Source organism: Xylocopa sonorina, chromosome 1 (assembly GCF_050948175.1).
Source record: "Xylocopa sonorina isolate GNS202 chromosome 1, iyXylSono1_principal, whole genome shotgun sequence".
Classification (NCBI taxonomy): domain Eukaryota; kingdom Metazoa; phylum Arthropoda; class Insecta; order Hymenoptera; family Apidae; genus Xylocopa; species Xylocopa sonorina.
The window spans coordinates 9,604,892-9,621,258 of NC_135193.1; the positions used below are offsets into that span (position 1 = coordinate 9,604,892).

Here is a 16,367-nt window from a genome sequence, read left to right on the forward strand (position 1 = left end):
ATCAAATGATATGTATCTAATATATTATCCTATTGATTAAATATAATCGAGGTGTATCAAGCATTACCTCAATGATAGTATTCAAAATCGGATGATCAGTAGTTACATACTTTGATTTTATAAACTTTATTAATATTTTATTTTGGTATACAACCTGATGCGAGGAAAATTAAAAGAGATAAGTTTGAGTTCACTACTAATATTAATTAAGAAGAAGAATTCTAAAATCAATATTGTTTTGCGATACGACGACCTCAATAACTATTAATGATGTACAATCATACAACGTAATAATTTAACACTTTATTGTCTTCCCTTATTATCTTACATCAATGTTCCGTATATTATTGATAGAGATTAATGTCAATTACGAGGTTTTCATTTTTCATTATTTAATAATACATGTTTGTAGTAGTATCTAGATATATAACAAACAAAAACTTATTGTTTTGTTTAAACGTACAGTTCGTAACTTTATATCTATTATGTAGTATTTTTTCCTTTGCGTGTATTTGACTTCTTGTTATTTACATCAAATTTTGCAATGCAAAATACACTTTGACAAGTAATCAAATAAACTGTACATTTTCCTAGAATTTAAGTTTTCACTTTAATTGAGATACACAAAGTTGATTTGAAATAACTATTAATAAAAAATGAAATGTATAATTTAAAAAAATTGAAAATAATTTAAGTTGTGTACATTATGCTGAATCTATTACAGTAAAATGTTACCAATTAAAAGTTTCAAAAAGTATCGCATTTTTATCATATATGTTAAACATTAATGACAATTTTCTAATAATTTGATGCGAAACATAAAAAATTGTACAAAAATGATAACACGATAATATGATTAAAACTTTTCTCAAAGTGTTTGTAACTACCACATTGACCATTTTTGCAGACAAGTATAAAACTATAAATTATAACTAAATATGAATGAAAATAACATAACGAATAAAGCATCTAGTGTTTGAAATATTATCGATGCGTAAGAACACATCATGATATACATATTAAACGATATTGAAACAGCGACAAGTACTTTGTTATATTTATAAACTGATTTGGTAATCGAACATTCCTGACTAAATCTTCGTTAGTATTCTGCGTCTTTGGCGCATAACTAGAGGAATAATTACAATTTATAAGTAAGATTTGTTTATTATAGTAGGCACTGGACTGCAATGTCTAAAGTAATTATGTGAACAAACTTTTTGAGAAAGTATATGCAGAAATTCTCTGTTAATGTATTTTTAGTCGTATGTTATAAATATTTCATTTTTCTCTTGTATAATAGAACCTGCGTAAGAATAAATGTGCGAGAGATTTACAATTAATACGGCACATTGTAATATGTGCGTTTATATGTAAACTCGTAGCTTGAACTGTACTGCATAAAGTTTAAGTTTACACAGGAAACATCGCAATAAATATATAATTTATCGTGCTCAAATGAATGAAATTAATTAAAGTATGCCATGTCACAAGTGACATTAAATCAAATTTGATCAAAATGATCATGATAAAGCCTTGCAGATGTTAGAATATAGTAATATGAAATATAAACAGCGATTGCCTCCTAAAAGTTTCAGTGCATTACTTATTTGTTAACGAGAATTACCTAACGCTCCTTGTACAATTTCAAGTAACAAGTATACATATGCAATACTTTTCAATAGATTGTTAAGATTTATATATTCTGTGCACATCAGAAGCTTATTTTTCAATTATAAAAATTATACTGCGAAAATCGTGTCAAATGTGACATGACTACGAACAACAATTTTACAATACATACAACACATTTTAACGTCATGAAATTAATTCATCTATTTGGGTCCAAACCGTTTGCAACATCGCTTATAAAAGAGAGAATACTCTCTTTGACATAATTTAAACCAAATATTATAATCTTGTTAATAATATTTGAATTTTTAAAGACAAATTAAAGATCATTTTCAAATTATTTAGAGGAACAATGTTGAAAGATGGTGCGACGATATTTTCAATTCATTCATTAATCTGTATCAACTAATTACGTTTATTGTGCTTGAATTGAAATGCTAATAATTTTCCTTTTCCAATCATAAAAAATAAGAAATGTTCTCATTAATTACACCGTCGCTCCTGTAATACCTATAATACGTCCTAATACCATCAGTTTTATTGCGGACGAACTCGTTGTACGTTCAGTGCCTTTTTACATATATTCATATGTATGTAAAAAAAAATCAATTAATCCTTTTGTATCTATCAATATCTTCCAATTTCCACACGAAAGGAGTTCGTACGATATGAAATAATCTGTCGAGAAGTTCTTATATTCCCTGCCGATTGGAACAAAGAATATGGAGAAAATATGATGCTTAATTAAACGTTGGCTTCTTACGTGTGAAATATAGAAATACGTGATAAGCCAAATTTGAATTAAGCGTATTTACGTATACATACATACATATATAATTTAGCATTAGTGTGCTTGATTTAAAGTGCATCATTTTTAAAGGTACACGCATATTTTTATAAATTTCGGTATTGATACGATGGTTTGCTATATAAATATATATATATATATATATACATACATACATATATATATTTATATTTAAATATAAAAATATAAATATATACATACGAAAATATATAGGAGATATGTAAGAATATATGCGATCTACAACAAATGATATATACATAGAAAGAGAGAAAGAGAGAGAGAGAGAGAAAGAAAGAAGGAGAAAGTGAGAGAGAATTGTATCCTATAAGAAAGTTATGGAAAGAAGAAAAGACAGAAAGCTATATGTATATTAGCTATACATATTAACTCGTGGCGCAGCGTATAAGAAGTTCAATTACACGTATAATTTTATGTTTGATGTGTGAACATTTTCGATGTATCTGTAATTATATATTTGTACATAACAGGTTCATTTGTTGCGTCCATTATGTGGTTAGAGACTACTTTGTACATAATATAAATACACAATAAATAAATTAATTAATTAATCGAATGTACGAAACTGGAAACCGACATCCATACATTTTCTTATTATATATTTATTATATAAAGATTTATTGTGTTCTTATAATATTTTTATTTAATTTACGCACACAAATAGCAACGAATACGAGTTATACATTAGGAATAAATAAAAAAAGATTAAAAATTTTTTAATGATTCTATCGCTGTTTTTTATAATATTTTTGCAATGTATTAGTCATACGTATAATTTATACTATTTTTACACATTATTTATCGCTTATCCTATTTATTGATAATAAAATAATTTGTCTTTAAAAAAAAAAGACAATAATTGAAATCTAATAATCTGCTGATATAAGATAACTGCAAGTTAAGTGATTTGTCTGAGTAATCTATTTGTACAAGTGTATAGAACATGTATAAAACATGCATGTTTTGTCAATAATTTAAATACTTTAAAAGTTCTTATCTCTCTTTCATTTTAAATTGAACGCAAGTCGTTTCTTCGTATTCAAATTGAATTAGAGTACAACAAGTGTTAACAATTTTGTTGTTTTGTTTTAAAAATGTTTAATTTTAGATAAAATTTAGCAACTAGTTTATGGGAAGAGATATGTTTGTCGAAGAGGAATTGAAGCAGATTAAATGGAATTTAACCAATGGCTGTCGTGTATCAAGTAATCCTGTCTTTGAAACTGTAAAGTAACATTTTACACGTATTCTCCTAAGATTGTTATTATAATATATGAAATTTATATATGATTATTTGAGGTTGTTCGTTTTGTTAATATTGAAAAAGATATCTCAAGTGTAGTGTTTGTAAGTTAACTTTCCTCAACATAACCTGTAATAAAAAATGATACATCAAATTGACACAATTAGATATGTTATTTCTCAGAAGAAAAAGATGATTACTAAATGCCATTAGTGGTAAAAGATCATTGTGTAGTTCTATTATATTCTACGAAAATTCATTTCAACAGAAAAAAATATTCGGGCGAAATCAATATCTATATTATAACTTATTTCTTGCGATTTGTTGATGATTGTAAAAAAATGATGAGTTTCTATTAAATAGGCTCAAAAATGAAATACTCCACTTCACCACCGATAAGTAGGTGTAATTCACCTGGCCCAACTGAATCAGGCACAAATTTACCGATGCCAGTAACTTACAGGTATAGAGAATCATATTTTTAATTTTGATTTATCCTAGGTTTGTTTCATATATGTTAAATTTATGTATTTAAGGCAAGATTGCATAGGTGCAGCAACAAAATGTTATAAGTATCTAAGAAAATTATTGAAATTTGAACAAATGGATTTTGAGTTTGCTCTGTGGCAAATGATTTTTTTATTTATATCACCACAAAAAGTATACAGAAATTTTCAAAGTAGAAAACGTAAGTCGCTCTATTTTTTAATAAATTTCTTATTTCATGCATTATATATTTTTTATTGTGCAAAATGAACTACTTCTCAGAAACAAAATCACAATTCGCAAGGGATGATCCTGCATTCTTGGTACTGTTAATGTGCTGTTTATGCATATCGTCTATCGGCTTTACAATAGTTCTGGGATTAGGATTTTTTCAATTTATAAAGCTCTTATTTTACATGATATTCATCGATTACCTTGTAGCTGGTCTAATTGTAGCTACAGTATTCTGGTAAGTTTATACGCACATACACACAGACATTCATTAGCACATAAAATATCTATTATGAACACGGGGTTATATCTGTCTATTATTTGAAGCAAAAAATTTGTCTAATTTCAGGTTTGTAACAAATCGTTACTTAAGGATTGATAAGACTCAAGATGTAGAGTGGGGTTATGCATTTGATATACATTTAAATGCATTCTTTCCACCTTTAGTTATACTACATATTGTACAATTGTTTTTATACAATGGTAAAATTTGTTTTCTTACTTTTATTAATCTATATATCTGTACTTTTTAAAAATGAATATTGATGACATCTGAAGATATAATCTTAATTATATATCAGTTTTATTTTTACTGCATTTAATTGTTACAATAGGTCTTATAAACTATGATACATTTTCATCACGATTTGTTGGAAATACAATCTGGTTAGTAGCTGTTGGTTATTACATTTATATAACATTCTTGGGTTACACAAGTAAGTATATAAATTTTATTACATGTACATTCATTATATTTAATAATTATAACATGAAAGATAAAAATTAATACAAATTTCTTCATTTGTTTTAGGTATAGAGATACTTCATAAAACACACATAATATTATCAACATTACCAATAACATTACTGATGTATATTATGACACTGTGCGCAGGTATCAATATTAGTCATTTAGTCATGGAATTTTATCACTATCGAGTTGTTTAAATAAAGTTCGTTATTTTATTATAAAAGAATTTATTTAAAATTGATTTTTAATACAAGTTTCTGTGCATATAAACTTAATAAATTATGGTTGCTATTTGCGAACCAATGGATAATACTTAAACTCTAAAATGAACTATTTGTATTTAATTTTATAAAAATAGGGGAGAATGTATATCATTAGACAAAGATAGTATTTTTTTTATTTATATTTTTTACATTAAAAACTATGTCATGATAAATTCTTATATTGAATTGTTTGTATAAAAAATTTTTTAAATGACTTTAGGAAATATCATATTTTATTTTTTCAGTAATACAAGGATTAGATCCTCATTTTTTTTCCATAAGCCATCATTTATACATTTACAGTATATAAATAATAATTTTTGTTTTATGGATTCATACTATTAATGTGTTATAAAAGTTTAGGTTGTTGTTTTAAAGTTGAAATATCTAAAATCTTGCTTGGACAGGTTGTCCTATGATTAAATGGGAAACGTAATGGTTTTGGACTATTTTTTGAATTTGCCAATTTCAAGTCAATCTTTGGGGACATTTCACTTTGTACTTTGCCAGTATCTAGAAAATGAAAAGTAATTCTCATATCATTAATTTAATTGAAATTGTGTAGTATATATTTTAAGTAGAAACTATATCTATTAATTATTTTACCTTCGGTTTGAACATTATTTTTTCCTGGTAGTAGTTGATACCTTTCTAGATAACGCATTGTAGCAAAAGACATATTTGTACCTTGTACATTGCTAACTAAAAGGTGTTTTACAGATGCTGAACTTTGTCTTTGTACTGATAATTCAGCAAGTTGTTCATCTGTTAAGTATTTTAATGCTAATGCCTTCATATGCATACTTGTATTTGTTTCATTTACAGCATTTGTAGCTTGCGTCATGTTTGATTGGTAATCCAAACGCGGATAGGATGATAAATCGAACGCCACCCTTTTAAACAAATTATTAAAATTCATTATGCAAAATATAATCTGGATTATTTAGAATAAATCTAACCAAGTTTATATTAATTAATCATTCAATTATAGTAGAGTTTCTCCTGCATCTGAACACTCATTATTCAGTCATTAAAATGTTTTATTGTCCGTTGTATGTTTTAAATATTTCTGTCTACCTGTTAGTTCAGATATAGGAGCCTCTATTGTACCATCTGCACAAGAGTTGAATTATAAACGAGTCATTTAGAAACCAAACTATACAATCAATTCCACTTTGTATAAATTTCTTAAATTTAGTACCAGCAACCTTATAGAACTAGACAGTTTATTTTTATAGAATTAATTAGTTTTAACTTCTAAATGCTTCAGAAAATGAAACGTACTTGTTACTATTGTTTAATTCCTTAACTTCTGGATTTTCGCTTAAACTGATCCCAATTTTTTTAAGTTGTTCTAGTGTAGCGACTTTTACAGTATCTAGTACCGCTCTATTTTCAGTCTCATCTCGTTCATTTTGATTTGTTTTTGTTTTATTTTGTTGTTGCTCATCAATAATGCAAGAGTTTTGTAACAATTGATTTACTTGCCCAAGAACATTATTATAAAATGTCCAGCCCACTTTCGAGCTACGTTTAACTTTCTCACTGTCATCATCGCTGGAATATTCGTGCATATCAACATGAATGCTAGGCTCTGGAGTAGGCGGTGGTCTTTCGTTTATGTGTAAATCGCCGCCGTTTAAAATCAGACTATCCTCAACACATTTAGTCCGTTTGGATCTAGATAACTGTCCTTCTTTTCGGTAATCTTTATAATAATCAGAATTATTCGCAGAACTGCTCGCTTTTGCAGAATCATTGTCTCGTTCCATAATTGGTTTTTTAAATTGATCTGTACTAGTAGAAATATTTGAGGAGTTTTTTACATTTTTATTCTGTGGAACATTATATTCAATATCTACAAAATTTCTTTGCGTCATTGGTGTCTTTACAGTTTCATAATTTCTTGGTTCCTCTGTACAAGTTTTTTCTAAATGTTTTTTTACACTATCTTCAGCCTCGCTCAATTTTGTGATTATATTTCTACGTAATTTAGGAGACTCGGATTTATGGGTATCTATTTCTCTTCTAATGTCTACATAAGCTTGTTTCTCTAGATCTTTTGTAGAAGTACTCGCATTTAAATTACTACTCTGTTGCTGACTAGATGACATATAACTCTCAGAGTCCTCTACTATATTCTCCAATTGTGCACTAGGTATTCGAGTAAAAGAATTCTTGTATCTTCTTAACGATTCGTTAGTATCGCGAAAACCAACGTTGTTACACGGTCTAATATTTTCTTCGTTTTGTTGGCTATTCTTTCTTTCACAATCCTCAACATCTACCGTAAAGGGACTCTGTACAGTGAACTCAAAACTGGTCATTACACCAATGGAAACTTTTTCTTCCACAAATGCTTTCTTTGACTGTGTGTCTGTTAATATCAAATCACTTTGATTTCCATTTTCATTATGACTTTCTTTCCTGCCATCCTTAGAAAATTCCCTTTGATAAACATTCTTTTTTGCATTTTCCAATACAGCAACATAATTAGAAGCATCTAAAATATCGTTAGATTTAACAGCTGTCTTTAACTGATCATTCTGTTGCGATTGAAACAAACAAGAACATCTTTTCCCTTCTTTCAACGTTTTTTCTTGTATATTCAATAATCTATCCACTTGTATCTGCAGAGCTTTAATTTGTTCATTCTGGCTATTTATAATCTGTAGTAAATTCTTTAATGTTTCTTGATTGTCTGTATTATGAGTAGCATAATGATGTACTTGAGGATATGGATAAGCGTTCATGTTAAAATAGGGATACTGCTGCCCTATGTAATGCGGTAACTGAACTTCATTTCTCTGCAAAGCATTTGGATTGATAGGTAAATTATTTACATTTGGCTCGGTAGCTGAATCATTACATGGTATCCTCTGTTGGTTGGTATTATGTGTTACCAGCTTTCTATTGTATAATCGTGGTGAATATTCATTTTCACTAATGATATAATTGTCAGTATTTATGCAGGGTTTACTGGCATGTGGCATGGAAGACACTGATCCAATATGTTTTATTTTATTGCTGTTTTGAACTTTAACAGTCTGACTGTTTTCTCTATGCATTGTATTATTCCCAAGCGTTTCAAAATTATGGGTATTCGAACAATCATAATCTCTTCTATAAGTTTCTTGTTCACATTGCAATCCTTTATAAATATCTCTTCTCCTAACGTAGCTTCCTTCTTTGGATTCGTGTTGGATATCTGAAGGGCTCTCTGCTGAGCAAGGATGTCTACTATAATTTTGATTAAATTGTATTTTTTCAGCAGTTGTATAACTATTAACTTTAGAAGATGATGGTTTGCATGAATAATTCCGTTCTTTCCATGCTGCATAAGACCCATTAGCACTTAATGGAGACGAAGTAATAGTTTTATGTATTAGACTTTTAGATTCTATGGATGGTGACTGAAAACTTGTACATTGTGTACCTTTATAATTTAAAGGTTTATCAAATATTAAGGAAACTTCAGGAACTGATGGTATTGCAAGACACTAGAATTAAAGAGATTAAAATAGGTTATTCTTATAATAAAATTAATTCTTTATGCATTAATATTGTTCATTTTTAAATTTAAATTATTTATTCTCAATAATTAAAGTTGGAACTATTGAAACTGTTTCCTTACATACCACATATATTAATGTATTTTATGGAAAAACTTACATCAGGTTTAGGTGCAGGTTTTGGTGTAATTCTCGGTTCGAATTCATCTTCGTCATTACAAATTTGATACATATTTCAACCGAAGTTTATAATTGTAATCTGTATTCATTCGTCCTCTGTTCATTAATTTTTACGCGTTATTCATTATAATTAATAATATTACAGCTATTATCCTATAGTTATCTAAATCTTTCGGATAAACGTTTAGTCAGTACTTTTACACGACATGCGTGTTAATTACTTCATACTTTTTACAATGCTTCTTACTTAACATATTTTTATTTTACTGGAAACTTATTTCAAACAAATTCTGCGACAATGATTCGAAATAAAAGTGTAGCCAACGTATCGTAAGAAACTAACGAGTGAATAATAATATTCTTCAATGATCTTTAAAATTTCAAGGTATTTAAAATACCAAATCATTTAATGCTTTCTAAATTGTCGCAAAGCAGAATTTTATCCTTGTCTTTAAAATATTTTTAATAATGTTATAAAATTATCACTACCATACTTTGAGATTGAATAATGTTTACATTTCTTATACATGTGATTCGCTACTAGAATTTGACCAATTAAAAGTGTCTTCGTCAACGTGAATTCAATCATACATCATCCTATACTTTATGGCACCGAACACATTTACACAAGTCAAGTCAGTGACAACGGTTACGTGTTTGTGTCCTGTGGTAGCGTCATCAATTGCGTGTCATAGATAGGACAGTATTCTTTCTGTTTATCTGGTTGGACATGCGCATGGTTAAACTGCTATGTATATATTTCTGTTTATTGCATTATTTAAAATACGTATTAATTCTAATTACAGTATAGATATACATATATATCAGCTTATGTATTATAATTCTATATAACACTATACATGTAGTTAATGCATATTATTTTAAATATACATACATATATACGTGTATATGTATGCCTTCTTTTCTCCAAAACATTAATGGGGTATAGTGTATTTTGTTTAACAACGATCTTATAGTTAGTAAGTATAAGTAGAATTAAATTTGATGTCAGGAAATTGGCTATGCAAATGCAGTCATCATTTAAGTGAGTATTGACTGTTGCAAGTATTGTTTTTTTCCTCTTTTTTTGGGGGGGAAAGCTATTTTCCACCTTCGATACTCCCTCTCGTGTCTGTTTTACCAGGTGAGGATTAATTGAATATGTGTGCACCAGTATATAAAATGATATATCGCATGGTGCACCACATTGGCAAATGACTGAAATTTTACCACATAATATTAGGCAAGCTATAATAAAGCGACTTTCGGATAAACTATAATTATCGTTGTCAGTTGTGGAAGTAACAAGAGTCCGAGGATGGTTAACGAATACTATAGGAACACATATCGAGATCATTAGTGTAGCGTGGTATTTTAAATCTATGTCAGAGTTGTTTGACCTGTGATATCTTAGAATTCGTTTATCGTCGATTCTAAAATTCTGCGATCCGATATGCACCGATGTTCAGCGAAATTTCATCTGTCATAGGTAATTATCATACCAATCAATGTCAAATTGCACAACAGTATTCCGTGATACAGTGAATTAATTTACAGACATATGTCTTGTACGTGATATGTGCTGTGATACTTTGTGGAATACACGATTAAATCTTCCGATTTGAAATGCGAATACAAAATTGGAACTCATAAATATTTATCTGCATCATAGGTGGGCAGTTGTTTTGCACTTGTGTCCATTGCATATTTTGCATAATTCTTGTCTTTTTAATCTGTTGAAGATTCATTGTATGTGTGGCATATAAAGATATTTTACTCTTTAATCTATAACTTTTGCTATATTAACTAAATAAATACCTATATATGTTACAATTAATGTTTATATTTACCAGGTTATATTGTAATTATATTATAATCCGTTAAAGTAACGTATACTTTCGAGTAAATTATTATTAATAAACTTGATTTCTTTGCGAGCGAAGTGGAAGGTTTTATAATGTTCCTAATCTGTACAACATATATCATATCGAACGAAAGGAAATTGTATTCACAAGAACTCTAATTTGTTATAACATAAGGTTTGTATGAAAAGAATATGATGTAGAGTAATAATCATGAATCTTTTATAGAGAAACTTATTTTTAGGTATAATGGGTCATTGAGAAGAAACCAAAATTTTCTCAGTATTCTAAGCTTTCGAAAAGTTTAAAAAATTCACAATTTATTTTTAAAGCAACTAGTATGTCATTCGATAGTTTTTGAAATTAAATACATTGATTTTGTCTCTTTTTCTATTTTGGAGAAATTTCAGAGTGAAATTTTTGCTTCTTTCATCAATGACCCAGTTTACCTATGGAGAGTTAAATATAGAAATTGGCATATTAAAATACTTTGTATTTTAATGAATTTTCAGATTTTGTTTGTCTCTGTTATGGTGACTGTGCAGTCGTTCAATCATTGGCATTTGATCAAAATTAAAACGAGTGCCTTTTTTGTATGAAAGTATTGCCAATGAGGTACTTATAAGAATATGTACTAAAAGATGGCAGTAATTTATTTTCTCGCTTGTATCCTTAGTATTTGATAGTTATCATAATGGTAAATATATATTAGTTTGAGTTATATATTTTTATATTAATAAGAGAGTCATGAAAATTGGGTTTCACGTATGCTTGATCTATTATTTAAAAATATTTTAGTTATTTAGCATGTTCATATGTCTGGTACCTTAGATGCAACAAAAAGTCATTTATGTCATATATTGTACTAATTATTTAATTCATTGTGTTTAGGATATATCATGACATCATTTTTTGGAAATTATAAGTAATAAAAGATAAATTCCGAAAGTAATAAAATAAAACAAGAAAATGGATAGTTCAGAGTATGAGACTGTACGAAATATGACACTTTTATTCTTCTTTGAACTTCTTGTGGACAAAGGTGGTCCACGCACGTTACATGATTTGAGCTGTCAATTTGGAGCTAAAGGATTTACAAAGGAAATGCGTCAAATTGCTGGCGGATCACAAAGTGGCCTTAAAAAGTTTCTAGCTCAATATCCAATGCTTTTTCTTATCAACGGTGATTATGTCTCAGTGAATACATTTCAACAAGTTGTCGAAGAAGAGAATGGATGTAAATTAGGCGGTAAACGTGATTACGCTCGAGAGGCTGTAGAATATTTTACAAATAAATTAATGCAATATGGAGTTGGTACCGAGGTGCCAATAAAAAGTCTTCTGGGGCATCGGTCTCAAGCTTCTCCAGAAGTTAGACATATTTCTGGTCAACATTATAAGGAGTTTAGAGATTTCCTTTCAAAATATCCTGATGCTTTTGTAGTTACCGAGGACAATGTAATGTTAAAGCAATACGAAGGCATGAAGGCAGAACCTTTTGTAGAACTAGAACCCGATATACCTATAGATCCAGAAATTACTGCCAAATTATTAGATTTTCTTTGCGATTGTATCGAACAGAAAGGTCCAATTCTTGTGGATCAAATGTTCAATATAGTTAATGATAAATTTTCATATGAAAATTGGACCTCTATATTTAAAACACCACAGGATCTATGTACATTTGTTAAAATGTTCCCAGACGCGTTTCACGTTCAGAGCAATTTGGTAACGTTAATAGGAAGACCAAAATCTGCTGCTATAGAGGGTAAAGCAAAAGCAAAAGTTGGAAATTCTATGCGAAATCAGAATAGCACTACAAGTCAGGCGAATTTTAATCAAGCTATTCAACCAAGTAATACTCAAGTGTCTCAACAAACAATCAATTTGGAACCAATTAGTACTAATGCTGTGAGTCAGACTAACTCTTTGCAAAATTCTTATTCTCCTTCGATTGAAAGCAATAATAGCTCTCCTCCAATAAGCTTGCAACAACAAACTTTAAAGCAAAGAATAAATACGCTTGTAATGAAAACATTGGCAGATAATACAGAAAAAGATAGAAGTTTGCAGACTATGCAAATGGGAGATGCGTGGAAATTAAAAGTATTACAGCAAACTAGAGTCATAGTGAATCCCAGAGAGAGTCTTCAAATTATAGAAGATATAATTAATCCTCGCAAGCCTTCACCTGATGGTAAAATTGTTATATCGTTCGACTGTGAGGGTATAAATTTAGGAGTTAAAGGACAATTGACGCTTGTGCAGATTGGAACTATGTCTGGTCAAGCATATGTGTTTGACTTATTTGCTTGTCCTAATCTTGTACAAGCTGGTGGTCTTCAGAAGCTTTTAGAGCATAAAGATGTTATTAAAGTAAGGCATAATATTAATATCTTTTCTTCCGTAATTCTTTGCTGCTATTAGATTGTAATATATGAAATGTCCCTTTCCTACAGTTAAAAAAGAAGGACATGTAAAATAAAACAGGATTACCTAATAATGAATTTTTCGTAAAGCATAATATAGTATAGCATATGATACTAGACTCTATTATACAATAAAGTATGTTATAAATATAACTAAATAAAATTTTTCAAGGATGTAATTAGAAACATTTAAATGGACGTTTTATATATTATTACTTAATAGTTATTTACCATTTAATCATACTATAGTACACTTTAAATATATATGTATTATTTCAGGTAATTCATGACTGTAGGAATGACAGTGTCAATTTGTACAAACAATTTAAGATTATATTGAATAATGTTTTTGATACACAGGTATTTGATTCATGATTTTTAATATTTTTTAAATGTTTTATTTAATGCTTAAAATGATAAAAGTATATGGCGCTTGAAGAACAAATTGTGCTCATTTTCTTAGGCAGCTCATGCGGTACTCCAGTTTCAAGAAACTGGTAAACCTGTATATAAAGTTAAGAATGTTAATTTGAATACACTTTGTGATCATTATGGTGCTCCATGTAATCCATTAAAGGAACAATTGAAAAATATTTATCGTAATAATCAGAGGTACTGGTGTAGGCGTCCGCTAACACGAGACATGCTCATTTACGCTAGCAGTGATGTTCTAAGTTTGGTTCCACAGATATATGTCTCTATGTCAAGGTATAATACTTAATTATACTTTATTTATCGAACAGTTTTGTTTTCTGTATGCGAAATATTAAGTTGCTTTCTTTTACTGTAATATTATTAGACTTATAAAGCCGGAAGTACAAGCTCTTTTTAATGAGCTGTGTGAGGAACAAATTCAAATGCATATAAAACCAGCAGAAGTAAAGGCGCGTAAAAAGCAACGAAAAGTAGAAACAGAAGTTGCTGATTTGAAAAAAAGAATGGAAGAGGCAACTAGCAAGAACATTGTTTTAAGTAATCGTGAGATACGCCTTTTACGTTATCTTGATCTAACCGAAGACGAGAAGGAAAAATTAAAAGGTAGTTATAAGGTTGCAAGGAAATTAGAAAAGCTTGAAAATATGGGACAAGATAAAGGGGAAAGCAGCGACGACGATGATGAAGATAAAGTTGAGGATAACGAATATCATAGTATGGAAAGTTATACTTCCGAAAATTCACATTCTGGTATAGTTTTTTCGATTCAATAATCCATATTACTATCTCTGTCTCGAGATTCATTTATACACGAGCGATTTAAGTATGAGTCAAGCTTGAAACAAATGCATTGATAAAATATTGTAACATTTTTTACGTTACTTCTTTTTTTTGTACCGAATAATGTTCTTAGCATCTGGATATCTAAGTATTTGAAATATTTATAATTCGAACTTTAAGTTTAACTCATTATCAGACCGTTCTGGTATAAATGGATCTTTATTCAGCATCATCGATATCGTTTTATGTACGAAAATGTTCGTTCCTATAGGTGGTATATTATCACCAAGGAACTCGGACACACCAAGTCTTACTGAATCGATGCAGATGGTGGATGAAATCCTATCCGACGGGCGGATGGATAGATACGAAAAAATTGAAAAACTGGAAGCTATTCTTTCAGCTGTTACTGGCTCCGCAACTGATCAGTTTTCTTCGAGCAGCGCAGACGCGTCTCCGACGAAATATGTGTGCTCATGTCGTGACAAAAGTAAAAGTCCACGAACAGATCACAACGCCGGTAGTAGCGTGGCTTGCCAAACATATAGTACAGGTGATATAGTAATTACCAAAATATTTCTCACGGAAGAGGAAAAGGAACGTATAGATTTATTGAATTCGCCAAAAAAGTAGATACGTCATAGTTATTGCGGAAGTGGTAAGGAATGAAGTTGCCATTATTAGATTTTTACGAAAAGGAAGAGTCGGGTGGCGAGGAATAAAAAGAATTGAAAGTGTTGGCCTATTTTACGTAGTTTGTCAAAATTGTAATATTCAATTGATACATTTGTTTTTCCAAATCTGATGCTACAGGAATCAGAATTTAGGAAGAATTTGTTTTATTGAACGAAGAAGAATTAGCATTGTAAAATATTTCCTCTTTTTTTGCAAAAGATTACCTTTCTTTACAAGAGTATAAGAAAGAATAATCGAATTATGTATTTATGAATACAGTGGAGCGTCAGATATCCTAATCAGTGTTGTTACAGACAGTCTTTGATATAGTTAACAAAACTTAAACATTACTTTAAACAATAATCTTCTTATAACATTAACCATATGTAATTACTTTGTACTGTATATATTTATTTATTTTTATCCTTGTAGAATGTTACAGCTATAGTAATGGATATATATTGTTATTTTATAGAATCTTTTCAAAAGGAATTAATATTTTGCATAATACACACTACATTTTAAATTACAGCAGTAGTAGTCTTATACTCAGTAAGTCATTCTAGCCATAATTTCCATAGTTAGAAACTGAGAAATAAGCATTTTATTATCTGAACAATTTGACTTTCGTATCAACTTGTGCTCACTTGGTTTGGATAGTTGACGCTTTACTTCAATTATAGAAATCAATATTTGTTTACTAACAAGAATACTGTGGATACAATTTTTTTACAATTATTTATGTTTTCCCCTCAGGATTAAAACACTAATGTTGTTCCTCTGTAAAGCGATATATAAACATTTTTAATGTTCTAGTGATGCTTTTAAAATGAATTTTTATTAATTTTTTTTAATACAATTAATGTCTTCATGGACGTACAGAACTACGTTACATGTATGAAAATATAATTTGTCTATGTGAAGTACTGCATTAAAATCACCGTCTTACGTAATGTATTTTTTCGTACATTTATATAGAAATATTTTCAGTTTTATTGGAAAATATTTTTGATAACATTCACTTTTAATAAAAGTTTATGAGGATATACAAAAATTGTTAGT

General features: G+C 29.1%; 3 protein-coding genes across 7 annotated transcripts; 2 read left to right on the plus strand and 1 right to left on the minus strand.

The window, feature by feature from the left end:
* Positions 1–3,577: 3,577 nt before the first annotated feature.
* Positions 3,578–5,395, plus strand: Unc50 (Unc50 RNA binding protein). Of its 2 annotated transcripts, none has more exons than XM_076907565.1 (7): positions 3,578–3,683; positions 4,065–4,164; positions 4,238–4,389; positions 4,470–4,656; positions 4,768–4,901; positions 5,033–5,134; positions 5,230–5,395. In XM_076907565.1, the coding sequence occupies exons 2-7, from the start codon at positions 4,073–4,075 to the stop codon at positions 5,364–5,366; spliced, it is 804 nt and encodes a 267-aa protein (XP_076763680.1). In that variant the 5' UTR covers positions 3,578–3,683; positions 4,065–4,072; the 3' UTR covers positions 5,367–5,395. The 2 variants fall into 2 exon arrangements, with proteins under 2 accessions (XP_076763680.1, XP_076763688.1); XM_076907573.1 differs by having other exon boundaries at positions 3,669–3,805.
* A 368-nt stretch (positions 5,396–5,763) lies between these two features.
* Positions 5,764–9,236, minus strand: LOC143426525 (uncharacterized). The gene is made up of 4 exons (XM_076900064.1): positions 9,105–9,236; positions 6,717–8,932; positions 6,039–6,325; positions 5,764–5,945 (listed from the first exon to the last, which is right to left on the minus strand). Exons 1-4 carry the CDS (start codon positions 9,174–9,176, stop codon positions 5,782–5,784), a joined length of 2,739 nt encoding a protein of 912 aa, XP_076756179.1. The 5' UTR covers positions 9,177–9,236; the 3' UTR covers positions 5,764–5,781.
* Positions 9,237–10,277: 1,041 nt separating this feature from the next.
* Egl (Egl_like_exo domain-containing protein) lies at positions 10,278–15,760 on the plus strand. Of its 4 annotated transcripts, none has more exons than XM_076907030.1 (9): positions 10,278–10,367; positions 10,614–10,796; positions 10,978–11,163; positions 11,499–11,683; positions 11,878–13,362; positions 13,695–13,775; positions 13,879–14,123; positions 14,215–14,600; positions 14,902–15,760. In XM_076907030.1, exons 5-9 carry the CDS (start codon positions 11,956–11,958, stop codon positions 15,261–15,263), a joined length of 2,481 nt encoding a protein of 826 aa, XP_076763145.1. In that variant the 5' UTR covers positions 10,278–10,367; positions 10,614–10,796; positions 10,978–11,163; positions 11,499–11,683; positions 11,878–11,955; the 3' UTR covers positions 15,264–15,760. The 4 variants fall into 4 exon arrangements, with proteins under 4 accessions (XP_076763145.1, XP_076762992.1, XP_076763072.1 ...); XM_076906877.1 differs by lacking the exon at positions 10,278–10,367 and adding an exon at positions 10,473–10,613 and having other exon boundaries at positions 10,682–10,796; XM_076906957.1 differs by lacking the exons at positions 10,278–10,367; positions 10,614–10,796 and adding an exon at positions 10,490–10,613.
* Positions 15,761–16,367: the final 607 nt, after the last annotated feature.